At 37.0% G+C, this 25,983-nt stretch overlaps 1 protein-coding gene across 1 annotated transcript in view; it reads left to right on the top strand.

The window, feature by feature from the left end:
- Nucleotides 1–226: 226 nt before the first annotated feature.
- Nucleotides 227–25,983, top strand: part of TRPM3 (transient receptor potential cation channel subfamily M member 3) — a 488,292-nt gene continuing 462,535 nt past the window's right edge. The window contains exon 1 of the mRNA XM_048049695.2: nt 227–394. Within this exon, the coding sequence (XP_047905652.1) occupies nt 371–394 (24 nt within the window). The 5' untranslated portion in view covers nt 227–370. The remainder of the gene's footprint in view (nt 395–25,983) is intronic.

The following is a 25,983-nucleotide window of genomic DNA, read 5'->3' as shown; positions in this document are numbered from 1 at the left end:
TCCCCAGGTATCGATTGTCTCCACAGTTGATAAAACAGCAGGGCTTACTGCAGGAGACAGCTGAAGACATACAGTGATTAGTCTTCCTTTGTGGTCTCCAGCTCAACAGGCAGCAATGTCAGAGGAGAGAAGATCAGCTAAAGCCAATCACGGAAACCTACAGCAATAACAACATCCAAGAACTCTTAAACTGCTGTGAAGGTTGACTATTCTCCCTCCACCCCTGCGTTTTCCGCCTCCCAGCTGTAGAAATGCACCAGTGTTGCACTCTGCTGATAGAGTTGAACCTGTCTCACCTCCTGCATCTCCCAGAATGAGGGAAAGGCAGCTGGGTTCATAGCAGTTCTTCTGCTGAGATTTGGCTGCCCAAATGAAGAATAAACAAGTGAATCTGGTGAGTTTCCCCTTTTACTTAATTGTATTGAAAAGAAGTAAGAGTTTTATGGTTGTTATTTATTTATTCATTTATTAAGTTAATTTCAGATATTAGGATTGTTCCTTTGTAAGTCTCTAGAGACAGTCATAGCTAGGGAACTCTGAAAATAAAATTTCTTTCTATAGTTCCCTTCTATAGTTCAGGTGCACTATAGAGTAGAATGACTGTGACGCCACAGATGCCTGAAAATATCAATCTTTCTGGCTGATGCAATGTCAGGGCACTGGAGCTGTACTGTAGTGTGATAAGCTGTTTTGAGATTTGTTGTTCCAGGGAAAGGCAAGCAAAATAATCAATACAGACAGGATTCAAATCTCTAAAGAGAATTGATGTCGTCTGTAGAATTGAACAGACAAGATTCAAAACTACCACAGAGCTTCAAGTAATATAACTTAGTTAATTAGTTCCTAATTCTTAAAAAATAAAAACAAAAACAAAATAAGCAAAAGCTATATTCCTGAAGCTATGAAGCAGTATTAGTGTCTTGCCTTCTGTATTTCGTTTGTTGAAAATTTTGTGTGAACAGATAATATACACAGAGTGCATGCCTTGTTGGGTTTTGTTCCGTGTGCAGAGTTTTTCTACTTCTTCAATAACATTTTTTTGCATGGGATAGGAAATATCTGCTGGATAAAATGACATCTTGCTCCACATCCTATTCTGTAAGTGATATGTGACTGCCTTTGGAAAGTTGATGCTTTGATTAGTCTGTTGAGAACTTTGAAAAAAGATGTCATTGTTGGATATGACCATGATGTTTTCATCTGGAATTTTGTTTTCATATTGATTTGTACCTTAACCTTTAATAGTCTAAAATGGCCATTTTGCTTTATGTGCAATATTTACATTGATGCAATCTAGGTAATAAAATCATAATGCTTTTCTTGCACTGTGAAATTTATTTTAAATGGAACTTATTCAGGTATGACTAAAACCATACAAATAAAAAGAATTTTGCCACTTAAGGCTAATTTGGAAAGGATTATGGTAAGTGACCATACTACTTTTTAAAAGATATATTGCACCGTGATTTGCCTTGCTTTCCATACTATGACTTTATCAGCACTTTTTGTTTAGAGGCACTGCTAAGTGAGGTAAGTGCTGAAAGATACTGCCTGACAGTTATGGATGGGGGCAGAAGGAGCTGTATTTGGACAGAGTAGGGGCTGGACAAGAAAGTGTTATGTTATGAAAATGTTGTGACAGTTGTCTGGTGCAGCAGAGTGAGGACCTCAATTCTAGATTTGTGGCTTGATGAAAACATTCAAGTTGTTTTATTGACACTGATAAAATTTGTCTACTTACCTATTTAAGTCATCTATCAATGATTTAAAATGATAAAATTATTATTTTGGAGATGAAATGTAAAATGTATTATCCGCATCTTTTCAAATTTATCTCAGATTTTAAAACCCAAATATTTTGGGATTCAAGCAGAGGTAGTACAAAGTCTGTCTTGTTTCAGTATGGCATCAAAGGCAGAGGTGTAGATGCTGTCACATTGTAAAGCATATCAGGGGAACTGAAGACTTTCAGGAGTATTTCCCTAGTGAGAGAAAAGTATAGTAATTCTTAGTTGCTCTGAGACCTTAACTGCTGCTTCTGAAAGGTTCTTAAAAATATATGTTAATTACATTGTTTGCTATCCTGCTACAAGACTTTGAAATGGCCCACAGTCTCTGAATCCAAAAGAAATCTCTACTGTAGCTAAAATATTATATATAAAACTTATTTTACGGATCTTACTTTTTATAATCCAATGATAGAAGAGTTATTTTTCTAAGCCCGTTCCTTTCAAGAAATTATAAACATAAAATTACCTTTCAAAAGTTGCTGGTTCTTCATAAAATTGTCTTGTAGAGATCTTCTGATAAGTTTTATGTATTTTTAATTCAAAGAAATGTACAAAACCAAGGTATGTGGTGATTTTTAATGTCCTATTCCTGCTGATCTCAGTATCAAATTGTTCTCCATAACAATACTAACTGTTATGTCACAAATGGTGAAGTGCACAGTAATCAACAGGAGGGTACCACCAGAACAATAAACACAAGTTCACATGAGAACAAAATAATATTAAAAAAGGAGGAGAAAATTAAAAAACAATGTTGTCCGTTAGTAGGAATTCCTCTGAAGGGTGAGGTTTCTTTCAGAAAAGCCTTGGTACATTTCAAAAGTGCTAGAAATTTAATTTAGAATATTTCATTTATAACAAAGATGAAAATTAAAGGATTGCATGTTTTGCTACTAGACATTAAAAGTAACAGTTCAGTTGTATAATGACATGCTCCCCATATGAAATTTCTTTACTATAGAAAGACAAGATGTAGTCACTACCTGTACTGCTGTATTTTTGAAGAGCCATAAAGTACAATATTAGTCTGAACAGTAGCAGCCTGGTCTTCATCCACACTAAAACTTACTGAAAACTACTAATATTGTTGTTTGAAATGTATGTTTTGGAAAAAAGTCCTCTTGATGGTATTGTAACTGTATTCTTAGTTGTTGAGAATGAATTTTAAAGACTCCTGTTGTATGATATCTCGTCTCCAAGAATCTGAAGAGTGGAGGTTGGCTAGGGGGAGTAAGTTTCCCAGGGCAGCTTTCATAAAAGCTTACTCAGATTACCTCCAAAGAACAAGAAAATGTAGGGCTTTCAGCATCTTTTGTATCTGAAGTAAATTTCCTCTGCCTGAATGAAGAACTTTTGTCTCTTAGAGTCTGGTCCCTTTGGTTCCCTCCACCCACATTCTTGTTCCAGGCTCATCAGATTGCGTGAGGGATTGGAGGGCCTGCTTCAGGAAAGTACCCAGCATGGTACCTCCAGGAGCATGTTTTCAGTGCAGTCAGGCCAAAAACATGTGTGAATTAGACATCACAACCCTTCCCATTCATGGAATTTAAATGGGTGGGTGCCTTCCTGAATCACTTCCAGATGGATCATTTCCTGTATTGTGGGCACAGCAGCCCACTTGCTTGCAGTGATTGTTAGCACTGCCATTTTCCATCCATCTGGCTATCAGTCTGCTCAACTTTCTGACACTGAGATCTGCTGGCCAAGTGATTGCCTCACTGCATTTGGAGGAGGACTTGGTGTACTCCACAGATCAGTGGTGTTGCTGATGTGAAGCATGCTGCATGGATCTTCAGTGCATACTGAATTGTATCTCACTGGACAAGAAATTTTTCACCACCAGGCTGACCTAGCACTTGGGCTAGAGGGGTAATATGCCAGTGTCTGCATCAGCAGAAGTTTATTCCAACTGAAAATCAGCTGTGGTGATGGGTATGTGTTTGTGGCGCTGGGGCTGTTTGCTGCCTTGAGAAGCAAGTCTGAGGCCTTCATGGCACGCAACAGCCTCTCCTTGCTTATGCCGTAAATGGCTGGTTGCTGATGGTATTGCTGCTTAAGAAAAAAATATGTTCACAAAAATAGTTCAAATTACACTAGTAGGGCTGATCATAAACTTTTTTTTCTATGATAATTAATTATCTTCAATATGAATAACATCCAGAGGGGCAGGAACTTGAAGTCAGGGAAGGTCATTCAGAAGAAGGGGGGAAGGTTGCAACAATTTTTTGCAGTTTGCACATTTGTATGTTAAAGCAGGGCAAATGACTGTTTAGAGAGCATAGTTACCTCTGTTGGTAGCACACAGAGAGACAAAGAGAATATAAACACTTTGGAAGCCAGTGAACTCAAAGGGAGAAGGGAAGCAGCCTTTACAGAGGAGCAGAGACAGGAGTTTTGTCTGAAGTCTAGGCAGATGTGGGAATTTGGTTTGCCTTGAATGCGACCTTCTCTTAAAAGATCATGTGCATTAAACGTTTGCAATATTTTTTGGGGGTTGGATAGATACTTTCTATGGAAGAAATGTATATTTTCTAAATCCATTAGATAAATCTCAAATAACAAGCATTGTCCAGCTATCATTTTAAAATCCGATGGGTTCTCTTGTGACAGCTAATTACCCCAGAGTGATTTCAGATGTGTGACATGAATATGGTGACTGAGTCCTGCTGAAATGGAGACTGTATGCAAGTTTGAGGGTCACTCAGAATCAGAGAAAACGGATGAAGTTGAAAATGTTCTTCCCTACTAAGTAAGATTTCTACAGGGTAATATCTCTTTTAAAAGGCATTCAAAATGAAGAGCTGGAGTATGAATCATTCCTTTCATTTTTCTTACGGTGTTCTCCTTAACTTCTTACAGCAAAATGTTTGAAATTCCCACAAGCTCTGAGAGAGGTTATCAAGTTAATGAGGCCGTTGTCTAATTATACAACCAGGCCTTTGATTCCTGATCCCAGAGATGCTGAGGTTTCCCTGAAGACAGACAGACTTTTTTTTTTTTTTTTTCTTTTCCTGGTACTTGCAAATAGCTGGAGTCGTGACATGTAGTGTGTGAACTGTGGGCATCCAGGGGTCTGAAGGTCTGGCCTGAGAAGGTGGGATGAGCCTGTGCTGCCGGCATAATTCCTCACCCTGCACGCTGGGCTGCTCAGATGTTCATGATCTGGCTTTGCCCTCTGGTGGTGCCCTTTTGAAAAATTCCCCGGGCTCGAGAGACAAAAAAGCTTCAGAGACTGTAAATACACGAGTAAACAGAAGGCTTTTTTGTTGAATGTAATAGTAAAGATTAAATGAAGGGAATGTCCCGCGGACAACCAAGGAGGATGCCTAAGAATGGCATAAGAGTTCAAGATAGGAAGGTATAGTGCTCCTCCATTGAGCTAAACCTAAAGAGAAGAGTTTTGCTAGCATGCCTTTCCTTTCTGCTCTGAACAATGCTTTGACACTTGTGCTTACAACTGAAAAAGCAAATCTTTCTGTATTATAACTGAGTTCCTTCCCTGGTTATGAAGACTTGCCCCAGGGAACTTATCCTGTATCACAGTAAGGAGCTTTCTCCTTTTGGGAACTGGGAGCTTTAATCAGAAGTATCCTCCCACCAGCCATCACACAGTTATCACTAAGAACAAGTGTGACTGGCCTTTGATTTAACAAGTAGAGGCATTTCTGGGGAGACAATTGTTACATATTTACTGCCTGACCAGTTTACGTGATGGCATTCCTGTGTTCTGCTGCTGCTGCTTCTTCTTCTAGAAAAGGAACTGGCAGAAAAGGAATCTCTCCCTAAAGGAGGGAAATGCAGTCATTAATCTGCAAATATGACAGATTTAAATGAAGTACCGAGAAACAATTAGCATGAAGAACAGTATATTGCAGTTTGAGAAGGAAAATTGCTGTTGTAGGTCATATCAAAATAAAGTGCACAATTTGAGCATCTATACTTAGCTTTATTTAATGTTTTTGCTGCTTTTCGAGGTACTTTAAACTAGTAAGCAAGGGGATGAACATTATTCAGAGACAGTTTTTTTTTCTCTTTAAGAAAAATTTTTTAGTTTGGAGGAAAAAAGTTTAGAGTAACCATTGTTATGTCTAGTCATAAAAGCAGGAAAACTGGATTTGTCTTTTTTTTTTTTTTTTAATGTCTTACCATTTACAGGCAGAAATCTGCCAGTTAAATGAAAAACAATGCATTTGGCTGAGTGTGGATATGCAAATGTAGGACTAGACTGCTAGAGTTTTTATTTGTTAGTTTTGTTTTGTTGGCTTGTTATTGTGGGAAAGTCACAAATCACATAGGGAAACAGTTAATGATAAATGACTTCGTAAAGCAAGAGGAATGGCATAACAGCACGTGTTTTGCCAGGTATTCTCACAGGACGCTTTTACATCACTTTCTGAAGTACGCTGGATATAAAAGACAGGAAACAGGTCTTAAGCTTGTCATGCTTAAGTATTAAAGTTATACCTGATGTCAAGTCTAAGAGATCTCTCTGTCTGGGGAGATGTATATATCTTACAAAGAAAAGAGTAATAAAGTAGTCCTCCTTACCATCCATATGACCACATGGTACTTAAACCTCTCTCCCTTGCAAGCATTTTATTTTCTTTTATGTTCTAGATCCTGATTTTAATTATTTATCCTTGCAAAGCACTGTGGTCTGTGAAAATGGACAGTACAACGTTGTTTTGTTAGTCTGGTGGTATCTCAGCACTTGAAATTTCTCCAGCTCAGAAAACGTTACCATGAGAGAGATGTCAAAGCAGTGCTAAAAAAATAAAAGCCAAAATGCTCAGTAAAGAAGCATTCCCCTCACACAAATCAGCTGCATGTCATTTTCACACCAGAGCTGAAAATTTCTTTGTACCCAGAATGATGTTGTCCATTGCATTATATCAAAGCCCCAGAGATATTTTGTACCCATGTTATAAAAGGCAAATTTTCTATATTTTTAATAAGGCATTACGAAGAGGAAAAATAAATTAAAAACTGAAATATACATATTAGTGAATATTTCCAAGTCAAATAAGAACATTCTTATTCTTAGGTTCAATTTTTCTTGTTTTCTTTCCTCTTTAGAAATAGAAGAATAATTATTTCCTTTCTAGATCCCATTTTGACTCTCTTTATTTCCTGCTTCTCTATTCAACTTTTTCACTCCTCTGTCTCCCTTTCACCCCAATGCCTAATACCACCTATTTTTTCTCTTAATAGTAAGTCTTAACATTTTTCCCTAATTTTCCATATGTCTCCATATAATTGTTTTTTTCCCTCTCTCAGGTATTTTTACCCTGTTACTATTGTGTATATATACACAAAACTCATTCAGGACTGCTACCCACAATATTTTTGTCCTTATATTGGGACTGGGGAGAGGTTCCTATTTCCCCATCTTTGGCAAGATGAGGAAGAGCAAAGGAGCTAACGTAGTCAGCCTATCAATAATGTGTAATTTGGCGTTTCTGACATAGATGAGTATGTGTGAGGCCATGAGTGATCATTCATTAAGTTACTGAAAATTTAAGAATGTTAAATTCTTCATGAAGTTAACAGAACCACTTAATCAAAGTACATTGCTATTGTAGTTGATACCAATGTTGAAATAGTCATTCCATTTTAGTAAATAGTTTCCTTCCTTCCTTCCTTCCTTCCTTCCTTCCTTCCTTCCTTCCTTCCTTCCTTCCTTTTTTTCTCCTTCTTAAAATATCTATGCCTGCAATATCTGGAAATAAATCATTACTAGAAAAATAAACGATATCATCAAAGTTGCTGCATCATTTATCATCTATATTTTTTTTGGCAAAAACTATTTTCATGGTTATATATGTTAAGCTTTTCAGGTTTCATGAATTCAAATGCTGGACAAAGAGTCATTTTGAATTCTTAAAAATATTATTTAAATACTCTTTTTAAAACATAGCCTCTTTTTTTCCAGTCAGTTTTGCCTTAAATACTAGGCACTTAAAATTTGTTTTTCATAGTTATTGAAGATGAATAAATAATGCACTCCTCATTCTTTTTCTTTTTCTTAAATTTTTATGTTTTTATATGGGTATTGTTCTTCTTCAGAGGATAAAGAAATATAAAGATGATCAATAACTGCATGGATTTAGGCTTCTAAAGTGTTCTAACTCTGGATTTCTAAAGTTAAATGGTAAGAATATTGCATATTTTGCACTGTATGAAACATTAGCTTTGTTAGCTCATGTGTGTATAATTCACTTTAAAATAAACTGTTTTTAATTACCCTTCAATATAAATTTAGTTTTCCCAGTAGGAGTCTTTAAAGCCATTTTTAACAGTAGAGAACTTCATGGATATAGCCAAGAAAGTCTTTCCTTGTCTGGTGCACAGCATCAAAACACGTGTAAATATTTGTGAATAATGGGTAGATGACACAAAATAAAATAAGTAAAAAATAAGGAAAGGTGGAATAAAGAGCTTAACTTGAAAGTGGTAAGGAGATGTTCATGTTTCAACGCCTTATCTGTTGGAGGTGTCACCACATGCTAATTTATGTACAGTTGTTCAAAAAGAAAATGGCTTTGGTGGGCACATGAGTGGGTAAGATGACCAGGAGGAGGGAAAATCAAGACTGACAGTGAGACCTGCAAGATCTAGGTGAAGAGACACTTGGCAGTGTTCTGTGTTACTTGGGTGCCGACAGTGTTTGCAAATACTCAAGTAATAGTCCTTTGGGTTGGAAGACTAAGCTTACTTGCGCCCTTCTACCACAAAGGTCTGCACCTTCTATCTGGGTGAAAATTCCTCTGACTTCTTATGTAACACTCTAATTCTTCTTTCTACTGGCTGCTGTACAAAATGGGGAAGGAACAATAAATTCCATAGTAGACAGTCACTTAAGTTTTGTGACCAGCCATTTACATTTCATAGTCTAAATCAACATCCAGCATGTTCTACCACAGTTTCTGAACTTAAGAAGAAATTCTTTCACTGTTCTTTGCTGTGACAACTGTTGAAACACATTTGCTTAAGATTTTATGACTCAGCTGTTCAATCATAAATGATTTTAATTAGATTAAGGGCTGGCATTTATGTAGCAGGTAATGGCAATCTAATAACTAGATCCCTGGAGAAACTTGCTTTAAAGTATAATCACAGAATCATCATAGTATATTTTGGATTGGAAGGGACCTTAGTGTTCACTGATTTCCCATCCTCTGCCATGGGCAGGGCCACCTTTTCACCAGACCAGGTTGCTCAAAGCCCCATTGAACCTGGCCTTGAACATTTCCAGAGATGGGACAGCTTCTCTGGGCAACCTGTTCCAGTGTCTGACGACCTTTGAGTAAAGAACTTCCTAATATCTAATCTAAATCTATGTATTTTTTTTTCAGTTTAAAACCATTATTCTTTGTCTTATCGTTATACTCTCTAACAATAATAGTAATGATTCTTATGTATCCTAACATGTTGATATTTTTTGTTCTTCTACAACTATTATTTTTGTGCATCTTGGCCTTTTGTACACTACTTCTAATGTAGGTTATAGACTAGATTTTTTTTATGAATTATTGTCTGTGTTTTGTACAACCCTTAACCTTTGAGTTCGGGGTTCTTCAGCTAATCAGAGTTTTTTCCTAATTCAAAATAGTTGCATGAGCAAGCTGAAAACAAAAACAAAGCCCACCAAACTTTGGTCTGATAGAAACATGTTGATGACAATAGCTTAACTGTATTTCTCTTTGAGATGGCTTCAGTCCTACATAAGCTCACATGGATGACAATTTTGGGAAGATTATTTACGATTCCAGGATGAAATGTCTTCCCATTTCCACCTCAACAGGAAGGACTGATGCTGCACTTAGTTCATCACAGTAGCTTACTTAACTGCGGTAAACTCTTTATATTTTGTACCTTAGAGTGTTTTTTTAACGTCAATAACACTCTTAAATATATTTTTTATTTTTTTTTCAGTTTGAAACTAAGCTGTAGAAGAGCCTGAAGTTTTATTTCTGCTAGCTTCATGTAAAGGCAAAACTGTAACTGAGAAATCCCCTACCCCTTGGTGGATAACTAGGTGTCTGACCTTGCACATTTGATGGATTTGAGAACACTGCACCAATTGTTCCTGGATCTGTCTACACCTTGCTCACACCAAACCTGCTTTCCTGCCAAACTGGACAAGATTTGTGTTCCAGATGCCCAAAGTCCAAACAGGTCTCATTCAATTAGCCCTCAAAGCAGTTCTCAAACAGGCTTATAAGGTTAGAGTCTTCCCAAAATACATCATTCTTAAGCTTTCTTTTAAAGTGTGATCTCCTGAGAAGGGGCTGTTCTGCTCAGTATCACCCATCATGGTTGGAGTTCTTGTTCTTCCCAAACTGACATGGTTCAAGCACCTCTAGCTGCTGGGAGAACCCTGGTTTCTGATCTGGGTTGTCCTGGGTATTGTTTTATTCACAGTTTCGTGGTTCTGTTTCTCTATATAGAAGTGATTTTTTTTTTCTTTAATATCCTGGTACAAACAATTTTATGATCAGGGAACAGACTTTATCTACGAGTAGAATGTGTTATGCTATGTGACATCTTCATCTTTAATAACTTCAAAAACCTACCAGGCACAATACTGCTATTAGCTTCATAAAATCCTTTTCACAGAGGCTCTGGCATATATTCAGAATTACACGCTTAAATGTATTTCAGAGCATTAAGTCTTTTGTGACTCATTAACCTGTTAGACAAATACCAGATGCAAGAGAGTAACTTTGAATCAGAAATATTTCCTCTTCAGGTAATATAAAGATTTAAAAATCATGAATTCTTGAGTGAGTGGATTTGTGGAAGAGGCAATTATCTTTGTTAATGCTAAGGATTTTGTGAGCTACATCAAATTATGATGCAATATTAACATGCTATGATGTGAGTTTAATTATTTGTGTGTTTACAAATTACTTAGATAGCAGAATTATGTGTAATGCACTCTTTTGGAATGGACTGAAATCTAGTAATCAGAAGAGGAAAAGTAAGCATATGTCTAGGCAACACATTACCTGCTACTCTGTGCTTTAATTAATGTTAACTATTCAAAGTAGAAAGCTTCAACTGTGGTGTCATAAACCTACATAATAGTATCAATAAACCTAGTCATAGTCTCTATGGCAACAAATTCAGTGATTTAAACTGTTAACTTTCAATGACTGAGGTAAGTTCTTAAGTAAGGACAACAAAAAACAATGAAACTTTTTGCTGTATGGATTGGGATTTTTTCTCATAATTTCTACAATGACTGTAATTGTAAAGAATCACAAGAAGGCTTTATTTAACTCAGTGTTTTACATTTAAGAGAGTCATCCTTTGGTCCTTCATATATTTGCTGTAGCAATTGGCCAAAGTTTTTAAAATTTTAATTAAAGGTGCTCAGTTTTCCTTCTGAAGAAACCTCTTGCAGACTCATCATTTTCAGGGTTGTGTTACAGAAAGAGGTTTGGTTAAAAGCATTTGGATGTAAGCTTGACTTATGTAATATAATGCAAGCAAAAAGGATTTTCTGCTCTCCTGCTAATGAATAATAAGAAGAATGCAGTTGAGCATTTTTTTTTGCTTTTCAATTAAAAGCAAACATGGCTTTGGAAAATTATTACTTACCTTGCTGCTACCTGTTAAACTTGCCTGGAAGTTGTTGGTTTTGTTGCTGTTAGCTTTTTGTTTGATTGTTTTGTTTTTCTCCCTTTTCTTTCCCCACAAGCAGCAATAAGTTTGCCATTGGTGGTTAATAAAACAATGTTGCTGCTGCTTTTGCTGAGGCCAGATGAGACCAACAACTCTCCTGCAATGTCCTTCAGCAGGAAAATTTCCCCCTTTCTGACATCCTACTGGCAGAAGAGAATAGGTTCCAGGAATAACTCATGTTTACTAGGACTTCTGGAAGATTGCTGGACTCAGCTTATTTGGGCAATGATATAATCGAAGGGACAAGCCAAGGTATATCACTTCAGGGATTTTTATGTCCAACTGCAGAAGGGACTGAGATGTAGGAAGGGAGTTCTTGATACCCATTAAGATAAGCTGCCTACATGCTACCTGCTTGTGGGAAAGAATGAAAGACATAGGAATGTCTCCACTAACCATGGGCAGAGAGCAGGCAGAGGCCCTCCATGGCTTAAGTTAAAACAGCATCTAACATAACCTTGAAGGCGAAGAGTTTTGTGCAGTAAAGAGGAGCAAAGAACCTGTAGCTCAGGTACATGAGAGGGCAAGTGATTTCACTTTCTTATTTATTTATTTGTTAACAGCCCATGGACTTTCATGTTTGTTATTGAATAACATTGCATATGTTTTTTTAACATGAGGCTCATCAGTGGTTTACGCGTCCTTTTTGCTCACAGCAAGGGAACAGCTCTCTGCCTCTGATCTGAAATGACAGCAAAAATATAAAAACAGCTAACACCACCAACAAAATAACAAGTGGCTGCCCTACTTGAAATATGAGCAGGAGAGTTGAAATCCTGCATGAAATTGGATAGGCTTCAGGTGACTTTCACATCAGTAATGCAGGAAAAAAAGTGGAAAGGCTTGCTTCAATTTTGTGATTTCTACAAACATATTACGGGGAAAGATTCCCCCCCCCCCAATGCATTAGCATGGCTAACATGGAGAGGATGAAGGTGTCATGGAAACACCAATCATCTGGGGATGGAAGGGAAGTTAGAGCTCCTTTGACAGGTGGATCTTTGACTGGCGGCTAGCCAATGTGACGCCCATCTATAAGAAGGGCCGCAGGGCAGACCCGGGGAACTATAGGCCTGTCAGTTTGACCTCAGTGCCAGGAAAGCTCATGGAGCAGATTATCTTGAGGGTCATACGCGGCACTTGCAGGGCAAGCAGGCGATCAGGCCCAGCCAGCATGGGTTTATGAAAGGCAGGTCCTGCTTGACGAACCTGATCTCCTTCTATGACCAAGTGACGCGCTTGGTGGATGAGGGAAAGGCTGTGGATGTGGTTTACCTTGACCTCAGTAAGGCTTTTGACACCGTTCCCCGCAACATTCTCCTCAAGAAACTGGCTGCTCGGGGCTTGGACTGGCGTACGCTTCGCTGGGTTAGAAACTGGCTGGATGGCCGGGCCCAGAGAGTTGTGGTGAATGGAGTCAAATCTGGTTGGGGGCTGGTCACTAGTGGTGTCCCCCAGGGCTCGGTACTGGGGCCGGTCCTCTTTAATATCTTTATTGATGATCTGGATGAGGGCGTCCAGTGCACCCTCAGTAAGTTTGCAGATGACACCAAGCTAAGTGCGTGTGTCGATCTGCTCGAGGGCAGGAAGGCTCTGCAGGAGGATCTGGATAGGCTGGAGCGATGGGCTGAGGTCAACTGTATGAAGTTCAAGAAGGCCAAGTGCCGGGTCCTGCACCTGGGGCGCAACAACCCCAAGCAGAGCTACAGGCTGGGAGATGAGTGGCTGGAAAGCTGCCTGGCCGAGAAGGACCTGGGAGTACTGGTTGATAGTCGGCTGAATATGAGCCAGCAGTGTGCCCAGGTGGCCAAGAAGGCCAACAGCATCCTGGCCTTTATAAGAAGCAGTGTGGCCAGCAGGTCTAGGGAAGTGATTGTGCCCCTGTACTCGGCTCTGGTGAGGCCACACCTCGAGTACTGTGTTCAGTTTTGGGCCCCTCGCTACAGGAAGGACATGGACGTGCTCGAGCGAGTCCAGAGAAGGGCGACCAAGCTGGTGAGGGGTCTGGAGAACAAGTCTTATGAGGAGCGGCTGAGGGAGCTGGGCTTGTTCAGCCTGGAGAAGAGGAGGCTCAGGGGCGACCTTATCGCTCTCTACAGTTACCTTAAAGGAGGCTGTAAAGAGGTGGGGGTTGGTCTGTTCTCCTACATGCCTGGTGACAGGACGAGGGGGAATGGGCGAAAGTTGCGACAGGGGAGTTTTAGGTTGGATGTTAGGAAGTACTTCTTTACCGAAAGGGTTATTAAGCATTGGAACGGGCTGCCCAGGGAGGTGGTGGAGTCACCATCCCTGGAGGTCTTTAAAAGACGTTTAGATGTAGAGCTTAGCGATATGGTTTAGTGGAGTACTTAGTGTTAGGTCGGAGGTTGGACTCGATGATCTTGAGGTCTCTTCCAACCTAGAAATCTGTGATACTGTGATCTACAGGTAGATCCATCTACAGATCTCAATGCAAGTACGGGTTTATAAAAAAGCATCTTTTATCTCTGTCATAATCAGAAGCAATTTAATGATATACAGCTACAGCTTCTTCTGAAATGACCAAAGAAATGTTAATCACTGCATGTCATCTGAAATAACGGATATATATTCTATAAAAAAAAAATTGTCTCCTAGAAAAGGAATAAAACATATTTGTGTAATCCAGAAGGATACCACATACACACAACAAATTTCCCTAATATGACTTTATTCTCAGTTTTCTCCTACTTTATTATAGAATTATTCTGCTGATTTGAATAAAGAAAGCTGTGTCTGGAGCCTTTTACCAGCTCCTCTTCCTTCAGTAATCCCTCATGATGTAGGGCAGTCAACACAATTTCTATCCTTGCTTTCTTGTTTGTCCTTGAATGTTTCATCTCTCAAGGAACTAATTCTCATAACATTGAGCTTCATGCAGTTGCCTCACAAAAATAGGCAAGTCTTTTTTTTTTTTTTTCTGTTCTAGATGACTTTATATTAATGCTAGCACTGAGGTGGAGATAGAAAAGAAGTCAGAGGTTCTGCCTTGTACATCCCAATAGGTTAATACAGGCACTGTGAACGTTCTTACATGCTATTCCTGGGAGCTCTTTTCTGTTTGGGAGTGCCCATTCCCTGCTGCATGGGAGACTTTTTTCATCCCCTGCCTAAGAGCACTGAGTTAGCAGGGCATCACCTGCTCATCCTTAGCCTTGGTGCAGAGCAAGCAGCACGGCTTAGCAGAGAAGCCCTAACAGACAATTGTGCTTCCAGATTTTTGAGCTAACTTCACATCCTTCTTCCTGGGACAGACCAAGTTTTAGGGCACCTTAGAGTGGGTGCAGCTTGGCTCTGCCTCATTGTAACTTTCCACACTCGTAATAAGAACTGGGCAGGAAGACACCTGAGGGGCTCTGCCTGCTCCCCTGCACCCCTTCCCCCCCACAATTCTTTGCTCCAATCTTTGTACAAGAGGATGAAGTAAGGAAAGAAGTGGGAAACAACACAGTTGATGAAATAGCTGTGAGGTGCCTTTAGTAAACTCTTACTAAATCCTCTGTGTACTGCCCAGGGACTTCAGAAAGAAAAATTGATGTGAGGTATTTATGTGATCTTTTTTTTCTCACACCTAGGATTTGTGCAAAGCCAGGAGACTGTAGCAATACTAATCTGCTCATCAAATAGGAAATAACCAAAATTTCTTCTCCTTACCAGGAGGACTATGTAGGGAATGAGATGTTTGTCCACATTCAAAGTCATGAAAGTCCATTCCCTACCACATAAAGGACGGTATCAACATGGGACTCTTTAACCATAGCAATATAAATTGAGTTTGTTATATTGACAGGTTCATGCAGACACAGTCTGAACACAGAAAAGGGTTTGGCAAATTTGCCTATTTATGATTCTCTGCCCAGAATCAAGCTGCATTTATTCTTATGATGAAAAATTACTGTGCTCAGTAGCTAAAGGCCCTTTTGCCAAACAACACATCACGTTACACGTTTTTACCATCAATACTTAATGTGTGTAGATTCTCCATACCTGGACCTGGTAGGATAATGTGTAAATAAGGTAGCTTCTTTCTTGTTTTTATTTCCTTCTTCTGAGTGCTGTCCATTTGCCATTGATTGGAGATAACGGGGAGAGAGAGTAGCATTTTTGACTGATACATATTTCCTGGGTCATGATTCTCTTTGCTAGAGACAGTTTTGTTTCTTATTTAACGACCCAACTCATTGTTTCCTTTCTAGGCCCCTTTGTTAAGGAAGATGCCTTGTGGGTGCATTATGTGCTCTAGTCTTTCTTGAATCCACTATTTCTGCTAACTTCGTGCTTAGCACAGAACTTATTCAGCTCATCAAAAGAGTGAATAACCACAGTCCCTTTCCTTTTCTCAGGAGAGGTGTAGAGAGAGAGAAGGAGAGGCCTCTGGCATGAAAAAAAGAACACCTCACCTATGTGACAAGCTGATAGCTCTGTGGTTGATAAAGGTTTCCATTTCCTGACACATACTTTAGGAACCACAAAGACAAAGAAAATCATTGACATGAATGTACTGACTTAGTCTAGAAATATTCATGTGGCTATGGCAAAAAAACAAAACAAAACAAAAAAAAAAACTGGCTGTCACTGTAACAGTGTTGAAACTTGAAATACCTGTCTACATGTGTCATATGTCAAGGTCCTCGGTCCTTCCAGTCAAAGATTTGATACTGGCATATCTGTTTTCATAGCCACTGAGAGGCATTTGGGTTGTGGTAGCTGTCAGTCAGTGTGTGCTTACAGGCAACTCTACTTGTTCGAGTCTTTCAGTGGGCTAAACCTGGCTAACTTTGGTCCTGTTTAATTCTTATGGTTTCTGAGTACTCTTTTAAGCTAGGTATTATATATGGCTGTCTTCAACTCAAACTACAAGTTTAACCTGTTACTATAAAACCATTTTATACCCTTTGATTCATTCTTTGGCTCCTGCTCTGATTACTCTAGTATCCACATCTAATCTGTATGCAAGGTTATGCAATTAGCTGCATAATTTTCTTTTTAGTCTTTCACCAATTTTAAGATTGGGTCTGACTGACTGGCACGAGAATAATGTGTGCTAGAGGTCTAGCAAATATAATTGTATGTAGTTGCTATAGTAAAGCTCTTATTAATGAAAAGTTAGGGAAGAGGTCTTATAAAAACTTTTTTTTTTTTTCAAAGTTCATCTTTTTGCATGAATGGATTCTTCAGGTTAGGACTTGCTCAGCTGTTTGAATTCTCTGGATTTTTGATATTCTAAATCAATCTTAATGTTGTGGGACAAGTGAACTTGTATATTTAACGACAGTGAATATATCTTATCTACATTCTTCCATGTCCTTGATTTCATGCCAGTAGAGGGAGAACTGTCTCAGTAAACTCAATATAGCTGCTGCTCAGCTTCCCTTGATGCATCTTTTTCAACTTTTTTGATGAAAGGTAATCACTGGCAAGACAAGTGGCATGTAGCTTTTTATGTTGCATGTGCCAACATGAAAAAAACAGTTCAGAAGAGGTCGTTAAATTTTCAGAATTTTCAATATGGAAAGATAATCTTTAAAAGCAACTTTTTTTTGGAAAGAGACAAACCTGAAATGTCTTCACTCCCCTGATGGCTGATCCAGGTGTAAATGTCACCTAGAGGAGATGACCCGAGGAAGGTAGGAAATACTCACTGCAACCCATTGAGATGATTTTCTTTCAACCAGGAGATATCAAGGTGGACATAGTGGATTTTTCCTTAAATGACTTTCTGGTTTCTGTGGAATTCAGCTCTGTGGAACTCTCATTGTGAACTTTTCTGAGAATGCTCAGGGAGTTCCTCAGGTAGTCATAGGTGTACTTTTCCTTCTTTCTTTTGTGTTTCTTGGTGGATAAAAGCTCTTGGTTCTTTCAAAGGAGAAAGAATACTGTCCTCCAGCTCCTTATCCAGTATGAAAAGTATGAAGGACACCCATGACATAAATGTTACTTCCTGCTTTAATCAAGAATAAGTGACATTTATTTCACTCCTTTCTTGTTAAAATCCTTGAAATGAGGACAGATATCTTAGGAGAGCAAAGGTTTAAGTATGCAAAACTTGGGAGATTTTAATATGTACTTGACATTTAGAGTTTTGTCCCTAAAAAAATTTATCTCTAAAAAAATATGAGTAATGAACAATAACAACAAACACTGGGGTTGTCCTGAAGGTATCCAAATAAGAAGGATTAACTACCTATGCCTTACATTAGAACGTCTCAGTCATTGCAAAACACTTTCCATATTGAATACTGTTTAAGCCTGGCATGAAAAGTTGTCCATTCCTTCCACCTGAGGAAATGCCCCTAGCTGAAATCAATCAGGCTCTTTGCTCCTGCTAGAGGCCTTGATTAAACCAGACCCTGGTGTGTTTATGAAGTCCCTGTACCAGATAGGCTTCCTGCAGACCCAGGAATGTGATACTTAGAGGAGACCTGAGCTATAAAATCCAATCTTTTGCTTTTCTACAGCATATTCTACGTCATTTCAGAACAGATCCAAGAGGCTATAAGCAATACAGTTTCTCTGTGTAAATTCTTGCTTTCCAGACAAGCAAATGCATACATGGAATGGCCTAACCACAACCTCTAATTGTTTCAGCAAGATTTTCCTAGAATTATGTCCTTACTGAGAACAGAACTGAGAATTTACTCTGACCATAAGCCCTGGTATTGCCCCCTCCCTGTGTCATTTGACCTCTGAAGTAGTTTTGGGAAAGTTGTGGGAAGTTGGGAAGTTTTCACACTTACCAGAACTAGATGTAAATCATAGCAGAGAAGCTACAAGATACATTTTGCGTCATTAGGCAGGCTCTGCAGAAGAAACTGCACGTCACCAGGGCTGTATTTTTTTTTTCACCACTTGTTTCTCAGCTGTGAGCCTAAAGAAGCCAATATGTATGCAATTTCTGTTTAGTTTAGCCTTGGGGATCATTCATTTCTTCTCTTTCTGCAGCTGCAGGAAGAATAATCTCAGTCAGAAACACTACAAATAAGCAAGCAGGACTCTAATAGGAATTGAGCTGTACAGATACAACAGAAATATACATTTCTTTTTGTGTCTATAGTCCATCCAAAATGTATTAGCTGTGAAGAATATTGGCTAAGGTCTTTGCATGGGTGGTGGTTTTTACATTTTACGTTTTTGAAATGCTCTTTCTCATCCTGTATTTTCCTTGTATTTACGCGTCTTATCTTTTTCTTTCCTTCAACTGCCTTCAGGCTATATAGGTGAGGTTTGTTTTCTTCTGAATTAACTAACACAAATTAAAAAAGTTGTATTTGTTGCAGAAAGTGGAGAAATGAAACAGTCTTGTAGTGATTTAAAAAGTACATAAATACAATCTTAACACATTTAAGAAGGGCTGGTGTTTCATCCCTATATTAAACAGCTTTACATTATCTTTACATCATCTTTACATTAAACAGCTATAGAAGACACCTGAAGATAGGTCAATTTCATGATATCTGCCTGTACAATAAATATTGGCTCAGATAGACTCTGGTGTATATCAACATCACCAATACTTTGAATAACACACAAACATACAGGAACATTTAATCATACCAGGCTTAAATTTAATATTATTTGTCCATATCTTGTAATTCCAGACAGGTTTAAACACTTTTCAAAAAATCTCCATTTTTTTGTAACCCACCCTCAACTGATACCAATAAGTATGTATAGATTTTTTTTATTACCCCTTCAGTGTACTTAAGAATGACACAAAGAATCAGTGCAATATGCATGAATAAAAAGTTTATCTCATGTCCAGCATATCAAAATTATTCATGTAGCTTTCTGTGAAATAACAGTCTTATAACAGTCTTATCCTCTATATTTTTGTTCTGCAGTTTTTAATCTGAGGTCACAGACTCCTCTGGTGTAGGGCACTTTCTTTCACTGGATTGATTTTTTTTTTAACATGTTGCTGGATCTTGCCTCTTGGTAAAGTCATTCTTGTGAGAAGTAAAAAGTTTAAATCTTGATACGAAGTTCTTTGCTCCTCACAGGAGACACAGTGACTCTATCCCTATTTCAGTTTACCTCTTCCTTTCTGTTTTAAATATTGAGAGATGCAGAAGGCATTACTCTCTACATTTTTTTTTTTACTTTTCCAAGTTTAACTCTTCGAGACTTTGAAAAAGTTACGTAAACCTCTTCAAAACTTCTTCCTTCTTCAAAACAAAAACAGAACACACTAGTTGTCAAGAAGAATGAGAATTTTAGTGTAAGAAATTTTGATTTTTTCTTTATCTTCTGAAACTTAGTGAGAGTCATTAAGTTAAGAAAGTATTACTAGATTGTCTTTTTAGAGTATATGAATTATGTCACATTGACAGAGAAATTAGAAATGAGGTTCTCCAGTGTGTCTAGTAATATACCTCCTGAACTTTAGTTTAAGAAGCATATCAAAAGTGTTTTGATTTATTACTCTTATACATCTGAGTTAGATTTTTAAATTATTATTTCTGAGAGTTATATATATAAAAAAAATCTGTTTCATGCATAACATTTAAATAGGTTAACATTTCTCATTACTGATTCTGCTGCAGCAACACAAACAGTATCCAGGAAAATAATGTTTGAATAACTTTATTTTGCTTAAGTATACAGAGCAAACATATTCACAGAAAATAAGTTTGTTGTTGTTCATTTGTTTTTGCTTATTCATTTGACTGGTTGGTTGGTTTGGGTTTGGTTTGTTGGCTTTTTTTTGTTGTTGTTTTTGTTTTTTTCTTGTTTATTTTTCTTTTGAGGGCTTCAGCAGCCTTTGAGATCATCATGATAATTTGTTTTATGGGTACTGGTAGGGAGCGGGAGAGGTCAAACTAAGCTATGTTTTTTTCACGCTATCATTACTTCCTAGAATTGTTCATCTGCAAAATTATAAGTAGATGTTATGCTCAACAAGAGAAGGTGGCTAATTAAAAAAAATATATATATAGTGGAAGATGCTAGGGAGCTATGGAAACCAATACAATTTTAAAGTTTTTTGTTCTTGTTGTTGTTTGGTTGGTTTTTGGTCTTTTTTTTTTTTTTTTGCTGGTGGCAAATTAATGTATACTTTTTATAGGTAAATATTGGTTTGCATTTTGCTGAAAAATCAGTCACTAAAATAAAAATCAAACTTATGACCCACAAATAAGGGATTTTCAAAAACAACACCTGCTATATGAATATCAGTGATGGTGCCATACACTATATTATGTATTATGTTACGGTAATCACCTTTCATTTAGTAGAACATGTGAGTATCTATTGACACAAGTACACTGTCTTTTCAATCACAAATAATTTCAGGAACCTCTAATATCTCTAATTCAAAGTAAATATATATTATACTCTCCTATATTCTACTCTTCTTTTTTTTTTTTTTTTTATGATAGGCATTCTGAGGAATATGAATCTCCTTAAAGTCTAAAAAAAGAAATCTATCCTGTACAATATACACCACATTTTTATGGTAAATATTCTTTGGCATACCATTTTTTTCTCATGTAACACACTTTTAATTTTATTTTATTTATTTTTTTCTTCAGTTTATCATTCCTTTTTCCTCCCCAAGCTATTTTCTCAAAAAGTTAGGCTAAAATACTGTTGTCTTCCTGAGTTTTGTCTCACTCGTACCTTTTCATTACAGTAGATTTAAAACAAGATCAGATCTGAAAATAACACAGTTTGTTATTCCCTTAAATAATCAGTGCTTGTTTATAAAATCTAAATATTTAAAAACTTCTGCTAAGATGTTCCTGGTTCTGTGGTCTTTGTGAAAACTTGTACCCTAAATAATTGTTCTTATTTGCTATAGCTTTTTTTCTGATGATCTCTGGAAGAAAATCTTCACACTGTACATTTTTATTTCCATATCTGCAAAAGGAATGTTTTTCAATAAAATATGGCCATAATCCCATTATCACATCCTCTGCCAGAAGGTCTTGTTCCAGTTGTATTGTAGGTACATTGAAACAGATCCTTACATTGTTATGGACTGGTCATTGTAAATTGAATTTGCTTGGTTGAGTGGGTTAAGTTTTAGCATAAATATATATATATATATTTTTTTTTTTAAATGGAGGACTGTTGTACAGATTCTGTGTCCTTCATCTTTTTGTCTCCAGTCCAAACCTCCAGCTGGATCCAGTAAGTTTTGGACTCTGAGCTCCACTTTCTCATTTTCAATCCACTTTTGAGATTTATCCATATGTCTTACAGAAGATGTAGTGTAATAAAACCCAGTATGGGATCTTATGGAAGGAGAAGGCAATACTTTTGTTATCATAGAATCATAGACTCATGGAATGGTTTGGGTTGGAAGGGAGCTTAAAGATTAAGTTCCATCTCCCCTGCCATAGACACTGACACCTTCTGCTAGATCAGCTTGCTCCATCCTGTCCTTGAACACTTCCAGGGATGGGGCATCCGCAGTTTCTCTGGGCAACTTGTTCCAGTGCCTCATCACCTCACCTGAAGATTATGAAATCTTTAAGCAAGTTATTTTTATGCATTCACATGTGTTCTTTTATGGTGTTCACACACTCACTTTTTCACTCACACATGTACATACTGGCAAGCACCAAGATGTATATGTCCAAGTAGGCTTGCAGGTATTTCCATTCATAGATACTGCTTTCGTACATCAACCTTAATATTTCTGATACAAACCTCTACAGCATCAAGAAGTGAAGTATTTAGGAAAAAAAATATATTGAATGTTTTTCTATTGAAGTCCTTCTATTGTATATTCCGTGTCTTAAATATATAATAATAATAAAAAAATCATTAGTTTGTATTTCAATCTAACAAATACCTCTGCTATAAAATCAAGGTGACTGTCATTTCAGTAGAAAAAGAAAATGTTAGGTGATAACAAGTATTCTCTTGTTGATATAAATCATCAATCAATCTTAGCATGCAATCACATTAAATGACATAACAGCAACAACTCTGGGAAAGAATTAATCTGCTAAAAGAACTTGGGGTACCATGGTAACTATTCTTTCCAGAATTTACAGACTACAGTTGGAGTTAAAATGTCTATCATTATTTTTGGAAATGTCTTGTAGAGGCTAAGGATAAAGCACAAAAATTCCATTGTTTTATTTTTCAACTCATTCCTGAGAAAATCCCCTGTCTATATGCTTAAGATTACCAAAAAATATTTTTACTTGTAACTGTGTTGAGAGACTAATGACTTTTAACTGCAGGGTGACACCTGATAGTTTAACTCCTATAATACAATAAATTAATTAACTAACCAGTTCACTCATTAACTGATTGGAAACTACCACTATATACCTTTTCCCCACTGTTATATGTGCATAAAATATTTTTTTCCATCTACTCAGTTAAATTTCCTCAAAACACTATAAGTAGAGGAATAAATACAATACTATAATGTCTGTTGCTTTGTTTTGTAAAGGATTGTAAAGGTCCAACTGCTTATCTGTTTACATATGTAGATAGTTCCAGAGGTAAATTCATCCATACCCAGCCCGTAACCTCTGCATTTTGGCATTATATCTAATAACACTATTACAGAGTGAAACATAGGCGTCCGGCTTTCTTATCTACAATGTTAGTAATGTGCAAATCAAACCTTTAATAGTTGGCACTTACATATTTTTTATAGTAGTAGTTATGCATTCAGCAGTACTTCATGTAGCAGACATGTAGCTTCAATAAAAATCACTGACAGTTCTACTGACTTCAAAGTTAAATATAGGCTTAAGTGCTTTGGTGGCTGAAGATCTTAATTTTATATGAAGCAAAATGTTATGATAATGAACTTAATAAAAGTCAGAGTCTTTACATATGTGAATAATAAATTATTTAGCTCCCATCTGCCAGGTGTCAGAAATAAAAATTAGACTCAACAAGCACAAAATTCCTCTTAACTAAATGTAATTGGTAGTGCTGCCTATACCAGTTCAATATTGATCTAGTCTTTCTACTTGACCTTAAGTCTAGTAGAAAGACTAGAAAAATTCAGGCAAACCTATAGTACCGAATAAATTGTGAGGATGTTATATAGAAAGGGGAATTAATAATTTTAACACGTGAGACAGACCGGTTCTCTCTCTGATATACATAGATGTTATTCAAGCTTGGGGTCTCTCAGGGTGTGGAGGTGTTCTATGGAACAGGACAGTACGGTGTCTCTCACAAGGAATTCTCTTTTAGAAATAAAAATAAAATAATAATAAAAAAAAGGTATAGGTTTATCAACCTTTCCAGAAGTTTTGTACTAAATATCTCTACTCTTTTCTTAGATAAATAAAAAAGTGTATTCCAGTGTACAGAACTGCTGTAGGCCAGCAAATTAGTTATGAGTTTGGGAACTAGTAATGTAACAGGGAAACAAAGCGGCAAAATAAGAGCAAGGACTTTTATCTCTGATCTCAATGAATTAACCTTGGCATCCCTTTGTTGCCCTTGGTGCTTTAGTGTTTTATGCCGGACAATCATCCATATAACCAAAGAAGATCCCTTGCTTGCAATTTAAATTAATATTACTTCAGCAATATAAAACTGTCACAAGATGTAGTCCAGCGTTATTACTTGTCTAAGGTTAATATGTCCCCAAATTTTGCATACATTTACTAATATATAATTAAAATAATGAGTTGTAAAACAAACTAAGGTAAATTTGCACAGGAACATCTTAGTTTTCAATACTTTTTTGATTGAGAGGGATTAATTACAATGAATTATGTAGCAGTAGGATGAAACCTACTCCTGACAAATGCGTAAGTTATTTCCATTTGGTGTATGGTAAACTAGCATACCTCTTTTCCAGTGAACAATAAGCAGTCATAAATTCATATACTGAAGAAAAATAATAAATTTTAAAATATTGACCTAAGATTTTAATATCATGTGATAGTCTTGAGACTAATAGTCTCATTATGATTTTGCCTTAGATTAAATACTGGGGACTTGTATTAGCCTTGTAGTTTAAGGCTAGGGTTTTCATTCCTGTTAGATTGTCAAAGTGTGATTTAATAAAATTATGTAAAAATAAATTGTAGTTCTCAAATTAAGGAATTTTTTGAATCAATTGACTCCACTAACCTTTTTTTTTTTCTTTTTTTTTTTTTTCCCCTCTCTCTCTAAGAAAAGACATTGACAGCTGTATGCAGTTTGGCCTGGCTTGAGTTGCAGACCAGGGTGCTTAGTCAATACTTGTAACCAGGTCTTCATAAGTTCTATTTTGTCTCTGTTAATTGACAGTTGCATATTTTTAACAAAAGCATTAATATTGTGAGAGTGCCACAGTGTTTCTAGAGCAATTAATATTTTGGGTCCCAAAGCATGGGTCCCAAGAAGAAAGTTGCTTTCAAGCCTTTACATTTATTCAACTGCCAGGGCTCTTTTCCTGAAGGTAAAATGAGCATACGTGCCTTCTCTATAGAGAAGCTTTACAAAATATTTAATATCTGTTGTTTTTTTGTGTTATAGGCAAGTTTCATTAAGCACAAATATGTTGTGTCATCAAATGTTCTATTTATGCTGTATTACTGAGTGCTAAATGTGTCTTGAAATGAATATTCAGTTTAACAATTCAGAAAAAAAAAAAAGCTAAATACCAATTTGAGCAATTCTTTATTTTGTTCTGAATTTGTTGCCCATTTTTTTGCATAAAATGAACTACAGCTTTAGCAAAAGTATTGCATAATATTTGTTCATGCTGTCTGCTCACTAAGGTATTACAAATGTTTCTGACAATGTTTTAGTGGAGACTGTGACCTTTTGACGTGAACAGACGGGAGAGAGTAAAACTGAGCATAATTAAGACTTAAAAGCTGAAAGTTTGATCCTTGCAGTCTGTGCTCAAAACAACTTTCCTCTGTAGTGGGATTTCAGCTTAAATAAACACTATATAAGGGCTTCTAAGAAACTGTAAAAATCATGCCTTTGTTTGTCCTGTCATACTTTAATGAGGTGTACAGGCACATTTTAAAAAGAGATGTTATTAATTGCCCATATTTTTTTTTGTGCTGTTCTTTCCCTTTTCAGCATGACCCAGAGGGTAGAAAACAAAAACACAAAACAAAACAAAACAAAAGAACAGCCACACAACCTAACTATTTGTAGTGTTCCCTTATTTAAATAATCAGAGGATAAAAATGATCAGGGGCATGAGACAGGTTAAGAACACCTGGTTCTGTTGCAATGTTGTGATATGTGGGAGGTCACTTAAACTCTGTTTTTCAGACAAAAATTGCCAACAGTGCTTTTCACTTTATTCCACTATCAAATGCTTTGGTCCTATAATGGCGACTAAGGTAACCATAAGGATTTAAAGTTCATTTTCTAACGATTCAGTATAAAAAAGATCTACCTCTGCATCTTTCATTCTGCAAAGAAAAGCAAAATGAAACAATCTATTTAATCTATTAATCTATTTAATCTATTTTTTTTTCTTTTTGTAATCAGAAGCCTGTTTGTATGTACTGTCAGTGTTCCCCCTCTTCTCTCCCCCCCCTCCCCGATA

Source organism: Anser cygnoides, chromosome Z (assembly GCF_040182565.1).
Source record: "Anser cygnoides isolate HZ-2024a breed goose chromosome Z, Taihu_goose_T2T_genome, whole genome shotgun sequence".
NCBI classification, from domain to species: Eukaryota; Metazoa; Chordata; class Aves; order Anseriformes; family Anatidae; genus Anser; species Anser cygnoides.
This window is presented reverse-complemented; position numbering and strand designations above follow the sequence as displayed.